Below are 17,081 nucleotides of genomic sequence, written 5' to 3'. Positions count from 1 at the left end.
ATCAGTATGCATTTCTTTTAAAAATGTAAGCCTATCCTGCAGGATGCATCCAATGATACAGTTTACAAAGATGCTATAGTTAACTCTTAGTAGTAAAAAAGAAAACCCAAACCAAATACCACATCAAAATACATGACAGAGCAGTACTGCAACTCAAATTGCAGATATTTGTGCAAGATAGTAAGAAACAGGATTAGAGAACCATGAGAATATGGCACCACCACTTTCACTCCCACAGCCCTTTTGGTCTTCATCAGTGAGCTGCTTTCTGGGAGTGTCATATGCCTGTTCTCAAACCACAGTGAGCATTCCTGGTACCACCCACATTATGCAAAGAAAACAGAACACTAAGGCAATCGAAATAGAATTTTAAGCAAATTTAAATAATTTTTAAACCTTTTAAAGTAATCTAAATAATTGTAAAAGAATGCGAAGTATTGAAAGTTAAACTTGTAGGACTAATCAAGGCTGTGGCATTAAGTGGGGTATATTTACATGTGTGTTATCAGAAATAAATTGGAGCCCAACTGGCTATGTCCCCATATATGCAGACATAATTAGAAAATCACAGGCATATTTCAATATGTAGCAATTTAAGTGACACAAGAGTTGTCTTCTTAGTCTGTAATTACTTTGTTCTCTTGCTTATAATTCCAGAATTCAAAAGGGAGAGCATGCTAATATGAGAGAGCTTGTACGAGATATGTTTGTTTCTCATATTCAAATGTTAAGGAAAAAAAAAAAAATCATGGTTCCCAGAGTCTCACAAAACAAACCCACCTTTATTTAACACCATTTTCTATGCATGTTATCAACATGGTATATAATACACAAAAGACAGGGTTAGGTCTGCTTAGAAACTCTACCTCTAAATATTTTTATTTTGTGCAAACAAAAAAGCCACAGGACATGCATGGAACAGAACATACATTACCTGGGAATCCATGACAGATTCACTAAGGATGGAAAGCTGAGTGGAAGGATCACATTTTTGTACAATGGGTCCTTGAGATGATTCTAGGTCACAGTTAGGAGCCATTGTTACATTAGGGAAACCTAGAGGAATCAGACACAACAGGGAAGAACAGAGGACTCAGTCTATAGTATATTCACAGGGCTTTGTACCAAAAAGCAAGTTCCCGTACTTTGCACAAAAAGGATCAAAGGGATGTATGTCGCTTTAAACAACTGCCAAAGCCCAACCACAAAGTTATCTTGAAACATTCGGCCATGTATCAGGCTTTTGTCCTTCTGCACAAGTTTATTTAAACTGGTGAGAAGAAGCAAGTAGGATGAAACGGTCATTGTAAGCAAGAGAATGGCAGTCTACAGAGAAAAGAACCTAAGTTTAAGATTTCACATGCAAACAGCCAGTCCTGCCTTCCAGTAGTGTTAAGGACCCACAAACCAGGGTAAGAGATGGAAAAGCCTTGTTCACAAATCGCTGATAAATCTTCAACAATATCCAAGAGCAAGCAGTCAACCCATGTAGCAATGGCAATCAAAACTACTGAAGTGGTTTGAACTGGTTCTCTGTATAAGCCAGAAGCTTGGCTGTGGAAATGGTAAGCGTGAGATATTTCACAGTAAGTACCCCAAAATTCCACAATGGACAGATACAGTAGAATAACCAGCTATGGGTCGCTCTCCCCTGCCATAGGAGGTGTTATCCTCATTTGTGTTTCATCCAACATGAACAGGATCAATCATACTGCATTAGATGACGAGATGAAAACAGTTAAAAAGAACACTGTGCAAAGCAAGGCTATTTATGAAAAGCAAGGAGATAACCTTAAATGTACTACCACAGATAAATGAGACGGTCTACCTGTTCGCGTGCGAGGAGCATCCCCAAATAAGTCTTTTGCCACAGCCATAACCTGATCAGATCGTTCCAATACATCTTGCAAATGGTATTGATCAGACAAAATCTGAAAGTATAGTGTATGAGGAAATATTTCATACTGAGAAGACCGATTTTTCCTTTTTTTTTTTTTTTTGTATTGTTCTTCTAAACAGTTAGCAAGAGAACAGCCAACAAGACAATGTTTGCAAAGTTGGTACTGTGCAATTAGATCCTAATTAAGGTAGATCAGAAAACCATACTTCATTCTGAGTGACTAGAATTCATCTTGTTTTTCTGAAAAATGAAACAGTTATTACTTCTGGAGGCCCCATCAGCACTGACTTTTTTTTTTCTTTACAGCCAATCCTCTCACTCCCTTCTCCTCCCAGCCTGACACAAACAAGAAGCTGGGCGTTTATGACACACTCATCAAAACAAAGACACATATCTGGCAGTAAAAAAAAGTCAGTAGGCATCCCCAAATCATTTGATCTCAATGTTGTCCAGTCAAAGAACACTTATCTAAATCTGACAGACACCCAAAAGCTGCACCAAACCAATTCAGGCAAACTTGTTTCATTCAGCCTTGACTACAGAAAATTTTGCCTAAAAATTAAGCCGCCTACCACCATAAAAGTTTCAACAGACATAAATACAGCTGGCTACATCTGGCACCAGAAGACGTTTTGGGAATCTCCACATATTTGTCACAAGGCACTGCTTCTGTATTCAAGGTCTCTCTCTCCCAGTATTTAAAGTCCATCACTGGCACCACAATGGCTGCCTCCTAAGGAGGGAGATCTCGGAGAGCAAACCAAGAGGAATTCAGCTACCGTGAGCTGAATGGAGCTGACTGGAGACATGGCTTCGTGGACAGAAGGCAATCCAAAACTCCTCACTGACTTGTGGTTTCATTCACAAAGGTGGAAATGGGAAACTAGTAAAATTATCCCACAAACTGGGAAGAAGTTAGTTATTCTTAAACATCTGAGATGCAACTAGATATGTAAGTCACCTCCACTTCATCGTAGTTAATCAAACTTAGTCAGAGAGACTGCAAGTACTTCAGAAGATCCCAGAGAAAAGATGGGCTCACATATGCTCTCCTACTCAAAATTTGAGAACTGAGTGACAATTTTTGCTCCCCCAGGAATCATAAGAGGGACTGGTTTGCAGCAGCTTCAGAGCATTGTATGACATTATCTCCAGAGAGTTTCTTTCAGTGTCCATTGACAAGTTGGCTGGTTTATATTCAGCCTCATTCAAAAAATTCTAGGCAGTGGCATTTCACCCGTTTTGCCCCCACCCCCAATTTTACTGTTATGTCAGGAGGTTTCCCCATATACCTAGTTGTCATGACTTTCTAGTCTTTTGGGCCTGAATTACACCGCAGTATATTACACTTCTCCTCACAACTAATTCAGCAAATCAGTGAATATTCATTTTTCAATCACCTCATATATTTACTTTTCCAAATCACTATTCAGCTTTCACTCTTGATACTAACTAAATCTACTCTTCCCATTTAGCCATCTGACATCAAAACAATGCAGGTTTTCAATCAAAGTTATGCCAGATCTGCAGAAGAAAAAAAAAAAAAAAGAAAAAAAAAAGAAAACAAAAAATAAGTTTACCTGTCCCAAAACATGATTCCTTTCCCTAACGCAATTAAAATGAAGGTGACGTGTTTAATCAGACAAAAATTATCCTGATTAATTTGTTTTCACCCTCCCTACTAGATCCCTTTCAGCACCAGCAGGTTCCTAAGCTTCACCCTCCTGCTGAACATGTTATGAACATTTTTAGAGCATTGTTCCCAAGGTAGGTCAGCTCACAATTGCTTGTGATCACCAGAAAACAAAGTGATACCAGCTTCTAACCCCTCTAGGCCCATTTACATGCCCTCAACAAATTCACCAAGTGCTATACCTTGTCCCAGTTTAGTATCACCTACAAATTTCATTAAAATTCATCTTCCCTCCTGATTCAGATTGTCACTACAGATAATTAAACAGGACTTATCCTAAAACCTTCCCACTAGAATAATTCAGCCACCACCTACCCTTCAGTGCAATACACTAACGTTATTTTAAAAATAAGTTGTTACAGGACCAATCAGTGTGGTACCTACACATTCACAATCCACAGTTAGAGACACACTCATATTAATTTTTCACTCAGATTTTTTAGGCAGACAAATCCCCAAGAGATTAAAATTTTGCTCATCCATTTTATAACTTTTGCTCTCTTCAACATACAACTACAAGAAAAAACACACTAGTAGCAGCATCTTCCTAGTTTTAGTCTCTTGAGTCTTTGCAGTTGAGAAGGATTCAAGGGGCTTAGGAAGCTACACTCTCACAGCAGTACATAAGGAAAAAAGGTCACCAAGGTAACAGAGACAAGGAAATAATCCACAGTGATTGTGCTGTACTGGGAGACACAGACTGAAGAGTCTCCCCAGTTACTCTGAACAACAGGACCTAGCAATTAACAAGATTTAAGCTAGGGACAGGCGAAAATGGTGACTCTCCTCCATCTATTTTTTTTTTTTTCTCTACACACAAGAAGATGCCAGCATTTCAAACAGCAATAGCCAGATGGGTTTCATCTTGCCTGGCATAATCTCCTTTTGTCTTCCTATCTGGTAGCATCTTTTCTCTGATTCAGGTGTAGACATAGGGCATGTTGAATAAAGTCATCTCTCTAAATATGAAGGGGAAAGCCACTCAGGAGGAATTTTTTGTGCACTGTCATTAGAAATGGCAACAAATATGAGAGACTATTTCCTAACCATGAGTTTCACATCTGCAAAATAACAAGGTCACATAATAGGTAGTCTAATCTACCTTCGTATACACAATTTATTTCTCCATGGAAGTCTTACTGAAACTAGCCTGCTATTACATCAGGGAAATTTGTATAAAAGCCCACAGCTTCTTTGACCACTCCACTAAAATGCACTTGGCAGAAAAGTATGAAAGTAACAAAGGTCAAAATTAAAGCTTGAGGTTTGATTAGCACAAAATCCTTAATACAAAAATTCTACTGTGATTGCAGAAAAACAGGCGTCAAATAGGAAACTAGGTGAACTTCAATTCCAAGTACTTTCATTTGTTTCTGTCTACGCTTGAATGTTCTCAGAGATCAGAAAAAGACTTCTGAAAATTTACAAAAGACGAAAGAGAGAGGACGTCTGTGATAGTCAATCCACTGCACATTTACAGGACTACTAAATCATGTTTATTTTAACTGCTAGGTGAACATTGTTCATCATCATTCCTTACCAACAAGAACAAGTCTCAGTTTGTCCAAGTGCTGATGAGGTCTGAAAGCTAATGACTATGGTTCGAGATTAGTTTTCATAACATATGGCAAGGAGCTGCCTGCCATGTGAAACAAAAGGATGTCTACCACTGAAATCCCCTTTCAGACACTGACAGCTACTGTCTCTGTTAGCTAAGCCTAGGTTTGCTGCTACAGTTCAATATTCAAAAGCTAATTAAGCAACATATTTTTAGTCAGCGTGCTTGAGAATGCTTACAGCTTTTCAGTCCCCAGCTGACAAGCTTGTCTGCTAGCAGCCGCAGCTCCTCAACCTTTGTTGGGTCAATTTTCCTTCAAGTTTTTCCTTACCAACTTCTTGCCTCACCCTTTCAGCCCCTATGACTCTGCATTTTCCTCTGTTTAAATAAGCAGATAAGGATGTCCCTCCCAGAAAGAGAAATGTTCACGTTACCATCAAAGAAAAATACTAGACAAGAGAAGGAAAAGGCAAGATAGCAATAAGAACATAAAGAATGCACATACTTTTCACAACACATAGTTTAACTCTGCAAACAGTTCCTGTTCAGACACAAAGAGGCCTGCAGAATTACAGAGGGCATAGCTAGGCAACAAGGATCAAATCCACAACCGTATAGATCAGTTAATATGTTAGCCTATTCCAATCATTGCATACACTCAACACACATAGGAGAGTGCATGCATATACAAACTCAAATTATCTAACAAGAGGAGCAAATGTTGACCTATGTGCAAGAGCAGTTTTCCACTACTGCTGCAAATCATCTGCAGCAGGCTGAAAGTACAGATTTAGCTCTCACCTCACGCATCAGAGTCAACTTCCTTTTCTCCAAGGAATCACCAGCCAGTTGTTTTTGCTTCTTCCATTTTCTTTTCAGTGCTTTCTCTTGCAGTTCTAGATGGGCCAGTGCTTTGTTTTTTGATTTGTGCATTTCATGGCGACGCAGCTATGTAAACATGAAGGAAACCATTTCAAAATTGAGGGACAATCTAAAGCAAACTCTGCAGGGTAACACTAACAAGCTCTTCTTGATCTTCTCATTCATGTGCTGAATACTATTTATGTTAACTTCATGGTAGTACCAGTGACAGTGTCACAAACATCCAGAAGTGTAAAATGCCATCAGTACCATCCAAATTTAAAGCGGCTCCAAAGGTGAACAGGGCAAGTCTCACAGTTTCCATCTGCCCTACACCACTGACTCAGCAAGAGTTTTTTCAGCTGTAAAGGGAGGAAAAAACCAAACACTACCACCGATAATATGCATAAAAAGACATAACGAATTTTCCTGATTTAACAGTCAGTCACCAGAGATATTCTCTCTCTTCAGAGAGAGAGAGAGAGAGATATTCAGTTTAAATACAAATTAAACAAAGTAAATGTGAGGTGCTTGCTAAAGTGTCTGGAAGCTATCAAGCCAACCATTTATAGAATGAAGTGTCTCTCTTCTATTGTGCCCATCTGTCTTGACTAACTTGTCAAAATTTATAAGCAACGATAGTTCATACTGCCTATTCCATCCTGATAAGCAGTGCTACCAGGTAAAATGACATGGAGTTCACATATTTTGTAACAAACAGGTCATTCGGTATAAAGAAATTATGTTAAATCGTTTAAACAAAGATTGAGTATCGTCAGAATTAGAGAGATTCCTAAAATAAAGCATGTCTTTCAGTCCTTCCAGCAGAGATGAGACTTGACTTGAACTAATCCACCAAGTTTTTATGTATTTATGTTTTTATGCTGGTATACAGTTTATTGAAATAAAAACTATGGCTACTGCTTCCCAATGGAAACAGAAAACTGAAAACCACCAACTGCCAGAGCTGAGGATGCATGATATCATTAACAAAGAACCAACAACAAAGAGCCAGTATCTTCATAAGCTTAAAAAGGGAGATTAAACATTGGCAGAAAATATACCCCATAAGTATGGTAAACACTTATGCTAGATCACCAGCTACATCTCCTTGCTACAGCAAAGTGACTGCTATTAAACTTACAATATCCTCAGGAGTTGCACGATGGACTGACAAATCATGGACGGTACTCTGCAAACAGGAGCCAGAGAACACATCAAAAGCCAGAACTGAGGACGGACTGGATTTTTTTTTTTCAAGTTTCTTTAAAAAAAAACTCTAAAATACAATATAATTAGCATAAAACCATAGAATGGTACATTTTTATGGTACTATAAAGCATTCCACCCTCAGTGAGGCAGCCAGTCAGTAAAAATGATACCCCGACCAAGGCTGGGCGGGCTCTTCAGCCTGAGGAGAGGGCTGCCAGCTGGGAGGCCTCACCTCAAGCAGCACCAAGGAAGCGAGAGGGGTCATGCCCACGCCACGCACACTCAACTCCCCGTCACGGTATGCCTCCCCGCCCAAATCCACACACAAACCGGGTATCTCCAAACGTGAGCCCCCACACAGGACGGTGACCTCTAGAGCCTTCCCCCCACCCCTCACCTCAGCCGTGCCAGCCCTTCCCCAGCCGGTAAAAGGCCACACCGCCATCTGCGTATCACCCAGCAAAAGCAACCCGCCGCCGGGCCCGCCTTGCCGCCCGCAAACCTGAGGAGGAGCGGGAAAACCCACCAAGGCCGAAGCAGGCTCAGGAGACCCGTCTCGGCACCCGGGAAGGGGAAGCACTTACGTCCCAGTCCCGCTTAACCGTCGCCGCCTTTCTGGAGCCCTTCTTACCGGGGCCGCGGGGCCGCGGTCCCCTCAGCAGCGACATGGCCGCCCCCCCGGCGGGGCGGCGGGAAGAAGGCGGAAGCTCGAGCGGGCCGCGCGCGCCTCCCCGCCCACCCGCCGTTGCCATGGGGACGGAGCCGTTTCTCCCTTCCCGCCCTAAGGGCAGTGAGGCGGTAACGGCTCTTCCCGCCCCGGTTTCCCCCCTCAGAGCACCCCAAATTACCACCGCCGCCCTCCGTGGTGAAACATCCCCGCCTGGTTTACCCTCACCTCACGCCGGGTTTCCCTTTCACGGGGGTAGGTTACGCCTGTGCCTTGCGGCTCCTTCTCTCTCTTGGGTGTTCTGTCAGGGTGCAGCCCCTCTGCCCCTGCCCACCCCCGGGTGGCACCTCAGGGGTGCAAAGAACAACAGCCCCCCTCCCCGCCCCCAAGAAGGGCAGTGCCTTGGCGGCTCCAGCCTTGTGTGGAGGGGGCTCTTTATACTTCACAGGGAAAATCCACACGAGCTGCCCCTAGCAATGTCACTCTACCATGTCTTCCACCTCTCACCTTAATTTTCCTACTCGCTCATTTCACTAATATCCGTCCTTGCTGCAAATACCCTCCCAAGCTATGTCTCAATGTCCCTCTGAGGAAGCTTTGCGAATTTCCCCATGCAATAATGTATTTCAGATCCTATTATGGGTGATTAAGAGCAGAATGTCACGCAAATTATTACATTAAGGTGACATCAAATCAAAGAGTTGGCCCTTGACTGTGTTTCAACAAACAGATCTCATTAGCTGTGCCACTGAGGAAGGGTATACTTCCCTACCCACTAGGAATTTCTAGCTTCCACAAAGCAACAGGCTGTTCTCAAACAAGTCATTTAGCTTACACAGGAGTGCAATATATTTCTTAGAGACTTGCTCCACGAATATGCCACTTCCCTATCACACACACAGAGGGCAAGATGTAAACTACTCTGAAGGGTTAGCGTTAATATTTTATATTACAGTGTGAGCTTAGTATTTTGTCAGTGGGAGCTGGAAAGTGAAGACATAGGGTTTATCAGCCTTTCATTCAAAACTCCTTCCTTTCTTAAAGAGAAAAATTCCTATTGACCAAGATTTCCTGGTGCTTAAGGTCCTCACGAATCTAATTCTGGCTTTACCAACATCACTGTAAAAAGATTCATGTGAAGGTGCAGATGGTAATGGTTAATGTGCTGAGGGAAGGAATTGTGTTGCATGTGATACAAAAAGAAAAAGAAGATTGAAATTATGAGGGGAGGAAAAAAGTGACAGAGAAATACTATCAGCAATTGCCTCTGCTGAAGTGCTGCAAATGTGGCTAAGTCTTTTTTTTCGTACTGGAGGTTGCATCTGAACTTGAGTTTCCATCTAGGCACTAAACATAGATACCATACGCAACCTGAAACTGAACATCAGATTTCAGCCTGTGGTAAAACAAATTCTTTATCCTAGGCACATGGGCAAGTTTTGCATCCAAAAGTATAAATCAAGGGTGCATCTGGAATTTTCTCCTAACATGGCTTTAAATTGTCTTAAAGAACACAGTCTACTGAAGAATAAAGAGATAAAGGCACAATTAGATCAATACGTCATCCACTGTGAAACCTCCTAAACCTCTCTACTGTTATTAATTACAATCAAATATAAATGTTAAATACCTAATACAAGCAAATATAATACAAGCCAGAGACACTTCTCATTCAACCAGCCTATTCTCAAACACTTCACCCCCCTACAAGAAAATGGGGGGCAGGTTCTATCAGACGCCTTAAAAGCCTGTCTACCTTGCAGTTCTTGTTGTTCTTCACACTGCGTTTACAGCAGAGTCTGAAAATGTTGCGTTATCTCTGCAGAAGCCAGCTGAGCATCTACAGCATCTATTAACTCACAGTGGAGCTTACATAAGATGGAGACTACATATTCCAACAGCAGTGATTTAAACCATCAGGCTTCCAAACAATTTGGTTTGTTATACATTTATACTCTTTCCCCTTCCAAGCTAGTATGATTTGGGGAATTCATTTGTAATTAAGATCTTTCCTCTATCCTAGATGTTTTTGCAGCCCTGGTTACTAGGAGAAATGTCATTTCTTTACTGTGTTTTTTTCCCAATAGCAATGAGATTTTCTACCTCTGTGCTATAGCAAAAAAAACCAAAACCAAAAACAAAAACGAACCCCCAAAGAAACCCAAACCAAAAAAACCCCAAACCTAAAACCAAAACCAAAAAAAGCCCCAAAACCTTAGGGAGCAGCTGGGCCCTCACTGGCCCCTGATGCTAGAGTACTGTGGCTCATACAAGAATATCAGACCACTTCCACTGACCCAGACCCATGGTCTGTCTGGATCAGCATCTTGTCTCTTACAGGGACTAATTCTTTCTTCCAAAACACATGCTGCCATTCAAGAACCAGATCCAGGTGGAAGTGAAAAGGGGCCACCCTTCTTTATCAAAGGGGCTGAGTGATGAGTTATAAATCAGCCAACCCCCATTTGTTATCTGGAAAGATAATGAAACAAGTTGTTCGGCAATCAGTGTGCAAGCAACTAAATAACAATAAAGTGATGAGAAACAGACAGTGTGCATTTGTCCAGAACAAATCATGTCAAAGTAACCTAATTTATCTCCTTGCCGAGATAACGGACTTAGCAGGTGCTGAAAGGAATAGATGAAACATATTTTGACTTTGGTAGGGCTTTTGACATTGTCTTGAACACCACTCTCATAAAGGCAAATAAGCCTCAGCTTGTATTAACATGAGAGGGGGGAACAGAAAGCAATTCCCAGACTGTAGCTGTGGATATTTTCCTGTCAATAGGAAGTTATACCAAATTAAGAGATCTGATCTGTCTGCTAGGATTGATTAATTAGTGGCTTGAATGGTGGAATTGACCTTTGTCTTCAAACTTCTGCAAATAACACCAAGTTGGACAGTACCACACTTCACAGGCAAAGATTTGAACAGAGGTTTAACTTTGCTAAATAGCCTCAAAACAGTGAGGTGAAATTCAATGAAGACAAGAACAAAGCATTACAGTTTGAAAGGAAAACTTGAATTCTCAAATTCAAAACAAGGAAAAAACGTGTAGTCTTTGGTAAGACACCAAAACGTACGTCCACTCAGGGAAAGTACTTTAAGAAATCCATAATTCTGCATTGGAAAGTGTGGATTATATGAAGAGCCACTTCTTTGTCACGAAGACAACACAACTAGGGAGGGACAACGCACTGACACCGCACTGATCTCCCAATTTGAAACATGTACAGCACCAAATGACACAAAAATTATTTTCAGCTGCCAGATCTACCTTGGTTTGCAGAATACTGGCCTTGTGCCATCTGTCACATTGCTCTGAGCAACCTGGCATGGCCCTGTCGCATCCCAAGGCTGGAGCGACTCAGGTTCGTGGATTTCCTTTGTCAGAATTAAGGTGAAACAACACCAGGGAGTTTAAACAACAACCAACATTTATTCAACCAAGCTAACCTTGCCCAAGTACAAGTGAACTTATCAATGTGAACCTTGCATCATGTCATTAAGCCGCTGTTTGAAAGGAGAAGGGAGGTATAGAAAAAGAAACAGAAAAAGGAACATGAAACTATGTCAGTAAACTGTACAACGTGTGCTAACCGTATATGAGCCTTACTTATTTGGGGATCAGTTCAGGGAAGACAATAAAGAGAGCCCTCCCATTGAGTTACAAGGTTCAGAGTGGACCCCCTTGCTTTCTAGACTCCTTCTCAAAGAGGAGCCCAGGGGTGGCTAGATCCACTCCTAGTCCCAGACTTGGTCAACAGTTTATGTCTAAAGGGACGAGGTGTAGGGACTGGGTGGGGGGGCAGAGAGAAAAGAGGAAGAAAGAGAGAAGAAAGGGATTTCACCGGTCCTGGGTCCAGCGTTGGTCCAGCCAGTCTAGAGATCTAGTTCTGGAGGGTGCCCTGAGAACTCGTCCTCCCTTCTTTTATACCTAAAGCATCCGCCCCTGCAGGTGGGGATTTGCCATCATTGAGCAAGCGCAGTGTGAGCTCAGGAATGTTCCAGAAATGAGTCGGTGGTCTTGACCTGTGCAGTTCACATTCCCGGGACTCTCTGGAAATGGTTTGGTGGGCTTGGGGAGTCATTGGGGAGTTGCTTCTCCCTCCCTGCAGGCATGACTGCTATCTGGCCTTCCCTTCAGGCGCATACTTTGTGCTGCTTCTCGTGGTTGCTGAAGATAAGGAATTGCGGCTTTGGAGAAGCATGGTCCCACCCTCTGTGGGGCCTTCTCCTCCAGCCACATTTTCCTGTTGACACCACTCCAGTGCTTTTACAGAGGCCATCTTCTCCACCAAAGTTCTTTAACAAATGTTTGAGACATTGGCTATAATTTGCTAGACCGTCACGGGCCCTGACATGCTTTTGCTTTGCTGTACCTCCTCCTGTCACCTGAAGCCTCTCCTCTCTGGGAGAAGATGTGCTCCCCAGTCTCCTCCCTCTGGCACATGCTAAAGGGATCTGTGGGTCTGCAGAGGGTAGTGGGTGAAAAGGGAGCTGTAGGGTTCAGGAGCCCTGGGCTCTACAGGCTGGGGAGGGGAAGCCACAAGTCTCCCAGTGCCACCACTGCTTGAAGGTCCCCAGGACAGGTCACACCATGTCCTGGTAAGAGGCAAGACAGAGGCACAAGAGCTCAGAGGTGACAGTGCACAGGTCTCCTGGTCTCCACAGCATGATACTCAAGGCTGAAAGGCAAAGTCTTTGTGTTGGAGTGTCCATCTTCCAGCAGATCTTAAATGGGTTTTTTTTGCCCTTAATGCTACTTCTTGGGACTCTGACAAAAGGCAGGGTGACTTGAATGGCAGCCTGCATCAAGACAAACACAGAAATCACTGACAATTGTTTTGTTTTTCTCTTTTGGCAGAGATCACACAAAGGCCTGAAGATCAAAATGACGGCATTAATGCACGCTGGCTCGTTTTGCTGAGCTTTGCAACTTTTCCTCCAAAGACGACGAGTGACTCCCCAGGAAATCTCTCAGTCTTGAAAACAAAACCCACAACCTGGAAAGCTTCTGTGGCCAGAGTCACCGCAGTTGGAGACTGCAGGCTGGCTTTATAAAACCGCAGTTCCTACAAGCTCATCCTCAGTCTGAAAAACCTTTCTGGTTGCTTTCTAGTAACACTCTATCTTCTCTGCCTTGTCAGTGCATCCCTCTACCATGGGATCTGACACATTTCCCAGACGTGTTTTCAACAGAAGAATGTAGGAGGGTTAAGCCATCCGAGAGAGACCCCTGGCCCTTTCACAGCCCAACAGCATCGCCCTCATCTTGCTGAAAAGGTTGAGAGTATCACAGTATTGTTTGTAGCAGTTTCATGAACGACTCAAAGAACATAAGATGCATCAAGCCATGCTTGAATTAACAAAATGACATTTGGCTGCAGCCTTCCACACCTTTGGACTGAACTAAAAGACGAGGGCGTTTATCCCAAACTTACAAGCAGCCAAAAATAAAGGTTGGGGATGGCCCTATGGAAGATGCATTGCAGGTGCAAGCCGCCGCTTCCACAAGCCGGCAGAGTGCGGGGCGAGGAGGCCCCTGACTCGATGGGCTGGGGGTGTTGAAGCCCTGCGGATGCTGCTGCCGTGGCCCTGACGATGCCGGCGTGCCCCTAAGCTCCCAGCACAGCTCCCCAAGGGGAAAAGCTCCCTGACAACGCTCTGCCAAGGCCGGCTCAGAATTTGGGGCCGGGCACAGTAAGGAGACCCTCCTCCCCGGGGCCGGCCGGCCAGCCCGCCGGCCTCCCTTTCCCTTCCTTTCCTTTCCCCTCCCCGCCGGCCGGTCTATTCCCTCGGGAAAGTTGCTCGACGCCCCCCCGGTCGAGGGGCGGGGGTATCCGGGGCTACCTCCCCGCCTCCTGTGCGTGTCGCCGAGCTATTTATTTAAATTGCAAATAAAACGCCTGGGCGCCCGCCTTACCGCGGAGAGACAGTCCGGGTGCCGCACCGGCCGGCCGGCGGACGTGAAGGCTGCCCAGCGGGGCCGGTTCAGCGGCAGGGACGAGCTCATGGCCTCGGGAGGGGCCCCGGTCTCCGGGGCTCTGCTCTGCGCCCTGCTCTGGGCTGTGGCTGCGGCGGCGGCGGACGACGGCCCCGGGGGCAGCCCCTTGCCCGGCACCTTCGGCCGCGTCTACCGGGGCACCGTGAACATCAACGCGGAGCGGGTCTACGCCTTCGCTTACAGCAGCGAGCCCGGGCAGGTAGGAGCGTCCCCCGGAGCACCGGCTACCCCGGCCCGGTGTGGCCGGGGAGGAGGAGAAGGAGAAGGAAGGGGGGCGGGCTCCGGCGCCGCTGCGGCTCCGCTGCTGTGCGGGAGCGGGCCGGGCTCCCCCCTCCGCGCCCCCGGTCCTGTCCGCATCCTGGGGCCGGGAACCGCGGTGCACCTGTGGGCTTCCCCGGTACGGCCGGGGCACCCCGGGGCTGCGGGGAGAGAGGGTGGCGGTGTCCCGGAGGGCACGGGGTGGGCTGGGGGTGTGGTGCACCCCCCAGACTGGGGCTTGGTATCCAGCGCTTCTAGCAGCAAAATGGGCTTAAAAGTCTAGAAGGGAATTACGAGGATAATACCTTAAAAAAAAACAACCACAACTATGTATGCACTCTATAAGCCTTTTTAAATACCATTTTTTCACACTTGAGTGCTTCTGTAGGATCAGGGTGCTCTCCCCTGGGAGCCCGGGAGGTGAGACAGGGCTGCGCGGGTGAGGTGTGATGTGGGGAGGCTGCGGGGCAGCACTGCTAAAGCCGTGGCTGTTTGATGTGTGAAGGAAACCTGTCATTTATGTATGCCTAGCTATTGCTAGTTTCCTCCCTTCCCCCTGTTTAACGTCGTGTTTATCTCAAGTAGCTAAGTGGTACCTTGGAAACTCTACCCCCCCACCCCCCCCCCGTTGTTTGGATTGAGCGTTAATTGCTGGGTAAGATGGTCTGATATACCAAAAGATGGTGAACTGGGCTACTGAATCTTCTTTCCTGTCCTCAGCTGCACAGGACAAGAGAAAATGGAACACAATGCTTTTTCCACACTATATTTCTAATGCTTCACTATGAAGGGAGTTGCTAAAGAGCATGATGAAGGGGGGGAAGCAATGGGAGGTGGTGTTAATCATCCTTTGCTTTACTCTGAAATTCCAAAAAGATCCAACCCTTTAAAGACTCGCCTTTCTTCTGTGTGTTACTGTGTAATAAAATGCACCTGGTATTTATGGGGCAGGAGTTCTGTGTAGGAACTATGATGCAACTGAGCCCAGCAATACTTACCTGTTGGGTGTCACCACTAAACCCAGGAGGCCAGAAGCATACTTTGGGCCTGAGCCTCCTTGTAGAAGCTGGTGGTGATGTAAGTTAGGCTTCTTCAGGTGTTAAAGATATTGGGTATTATGATGAGGGCCTGTTGACAGACCAGATGTTGTCTGGGGCTTGTTAGTGAAGACAGCGTGCATACTGACTTCAGTTAAAATGAATCTAGTTCCTTCGATTTAATGTGCTCTTTGAAGCTGTGTGTTTTGATGGGCACCTTCCACAAAGAAGTTTTCTCTCCTGGATAACTAGGGTGATAGTGGAGTGGGTGGAGGTGGGGAGGGAGTATGGGGCTGCTCAGTGGTGTTTGCAGGTATCTAAATGCATCTTCTGCTCGATGGCTACTTTCAGACACTAGCCCATTCCCACAGCTGTGAAGAGCCACCCAGTCCAGACTACTGCTGCATTTAATTTAAGTGGAAGCTTTAGTGGACTAATCTCCATATTCCTGTATGCTGGAACATGAAATCTCTGCAGATACTGAGCTGGTCAAGAGCATATTCAAGACGGAAAACTTCAGGTTTGAGGCTTAATACTTTTTTTAACACAGAACTTTCCAAGCACTGCCATGAATATGCTTGAAGAGGGCCATGCAACCAGCTCCTGCTATGAAAACTAATTTGGAAGAGAAAAACCCCTTAAAGATGGACTGTCCTAGGAAGCTTTCTGGTGAGGGCTGCCCAGAACAGATTCTGAGAATAGAGAAGGTACTAGAGAAGAGAAAGCTCCAGGGAGACCTTATTGTGGCCTTTCAATTTATAAGGGGGGAGTTACAAGAAAGATGAAGAGAAGCTTTTTTGCAATGGTCTATAGTGACAGGAGAAGGGGCAACAGTTTTAAACTGAAAGAGAGTAGATTTGCATTGGATAAAAGGAAGAAATTTTTTTATGATGAGGGTAGTGAGACACTGGAACGGGTTGCCCAGAGAATTTGTGGGAGCATTCAAAGTCAGGGCAGATGGGGCTTTGAGCAACCTGATCTAGTTGAAGATGTCAGGGCAGGGCAAATCCCCATGGCAGGGGATTTGGACTAGATGATCTTTAAAGGTCCCTCCCAACTCAAACCATTCTATGATTCCTCACAGAGAAGCCCTACAGATGCCATTCCTGAGCTGAACCAGCAGAAGCCTGTAAGGTGCCTGGCCTAATTGGGATAATTTGTTGTGAGTGTGTGCAGCCCCTTCCCCAGCTGCAGCCCTCACTTGATGAGAGGCAAACCTGGCTGGGTGTCCTCTTGCCAGCCTGGTCAGAGGCAGAAGTTGATGTGTTCTGGTGGTCCTGCATCTCGCTGTTGATGAGGATTGCTCAAGGTTTAGAAGCTTGGTAGTGGAAATGTTGACTTTAATCTGGGACTGTGCTCCTGTGGGCAGGTTTTTCTTGTGCAAGAGTTGTGAAGATACTTAGGGGCATGCTGTCCTCTGGGTAGTTGTTGGATCTTCTGGAGGAATGCAAGTTCTGCAAAAATTCAGTGTACAAGTCCTTACCTTTCAAGGTAATCTTTAGTCTTGAACTCTTAGCGAGTGGAGTGTCAGCCAGTGTTTGCCAGTTGCCTGCCACTTGTGAGCTCCTCTGCTCTTTCTGGTGTTTTCAGTCTCCTCCTGTCTCTCTGCTGATGGCAGGTCAGCCAGGAGCCTCTGATACCTTGAGGCAGATACCATGTGGACCATTAACCTTAGTTACAGGAAATTTAATTGAATAAAAAGAGCATATTCCATGTGGAAGGGCTGCAGTGGGTGACTTTAATGGCTTTCCCTCTGAAGCAAAGCCAGGTCTGAAGTGGTCTGGCTCTGAAACAGGGATTTTTTTTCCGATGCTGTGAATTCTGCTGTTTTCCCCTCTCTGCTGCTCTCTCTTATGAGGACAGGCCTACAAAGCAAGGGACAAA

The 17,081-nt window shown here is 44.9% G+C and overlaps 2 protein-coding genes across 29 annotated transcripts in view; one reads left to right on the top strand and one right to left on the bottom strand.

The window, feature by feature from the left end:
• SPICE1 (spindle and centriole associated protein 1) overlaps positions 1-12,025 on the bottom strand; it is a 32,416-nt gene extending 20,391 nt beyond the window's left edge. For 6 of the 24 annotated variants that reach the window (XM_049824675.1, XM_049824683.1, XM_049824695.1 and 3 more), the window contains exons 1-5: positions 7,809-8,107; positions 7,157-7,204; positions 5,953-6,099; positions 1,829-1,931; positions 935-1,056 (exon numbers count right to left, since the gene is read on the bottom strand). In XM_049824675.1, the coding sequence (XP_049680632.1) occupies positions 935-1,056; positions 1,829-1,931; positions 5,953-6,099; positions 7,157-7,204; positions 7,809-7,976 (588 nt within the window). In that variant the 5' untranslated portion in view covers positions 7,977-8,107. Of the gene's footprint in view, positions 1-934; positions 1,057-1,828; positions 1,932-3,300; positions 3,425-5,952; positions 6,375-7,156; positions 8,108-11,172 lie in introns of those variants that run through there. The other 18 variants (XR_007509073.1, XR_007509072.1, XR_007509074.1 and 15 more) reach the window with 14 other exon arrangements.
• A 124-nt stretch (positions 12,026-12,149) lies between these two features.
• SIDT1 (SID1 transmembrane family member 1) overlaps positions 12,150-17,081 on the top strand; it is a 51,520-nt gene continuing 46,588 nt past the window's right edge. For all 5 annotated transcript variants that reach the window (XM_049824701.1, XM_049824698.1, XM_049824700.1 and 2 more), the window contains exon 1: positions 12,150-14,101. In XM_049824701.1, coding sequence (XP_049680658.1) covers positions 13,910-14,101 — 192 coding nt within the window. In that variant the 5' untranslated portion in view covers positions 12,150-13,909. The remainder of the gene's footprint in view (positions 14,102-17,081) is intronic.

Source organism: Accipiter gentilis, chromosome 21, assembly GCF_929443795.1.
Source record: "Accipiter gentilis chromosome 21, bAccGen1.1, whole genome shotgun sequence".
In the NCBI taxonomy this organism is placed as follows: domain Eukaryota; kingdom Metazoa; phylum Chordata; class Aves; order Accipitriformes; family Accipitridae; genus Astur; species Astur gentilis.
This window is presented reverse-complemented; position numbering and strand designations above follow the sequence as displayed.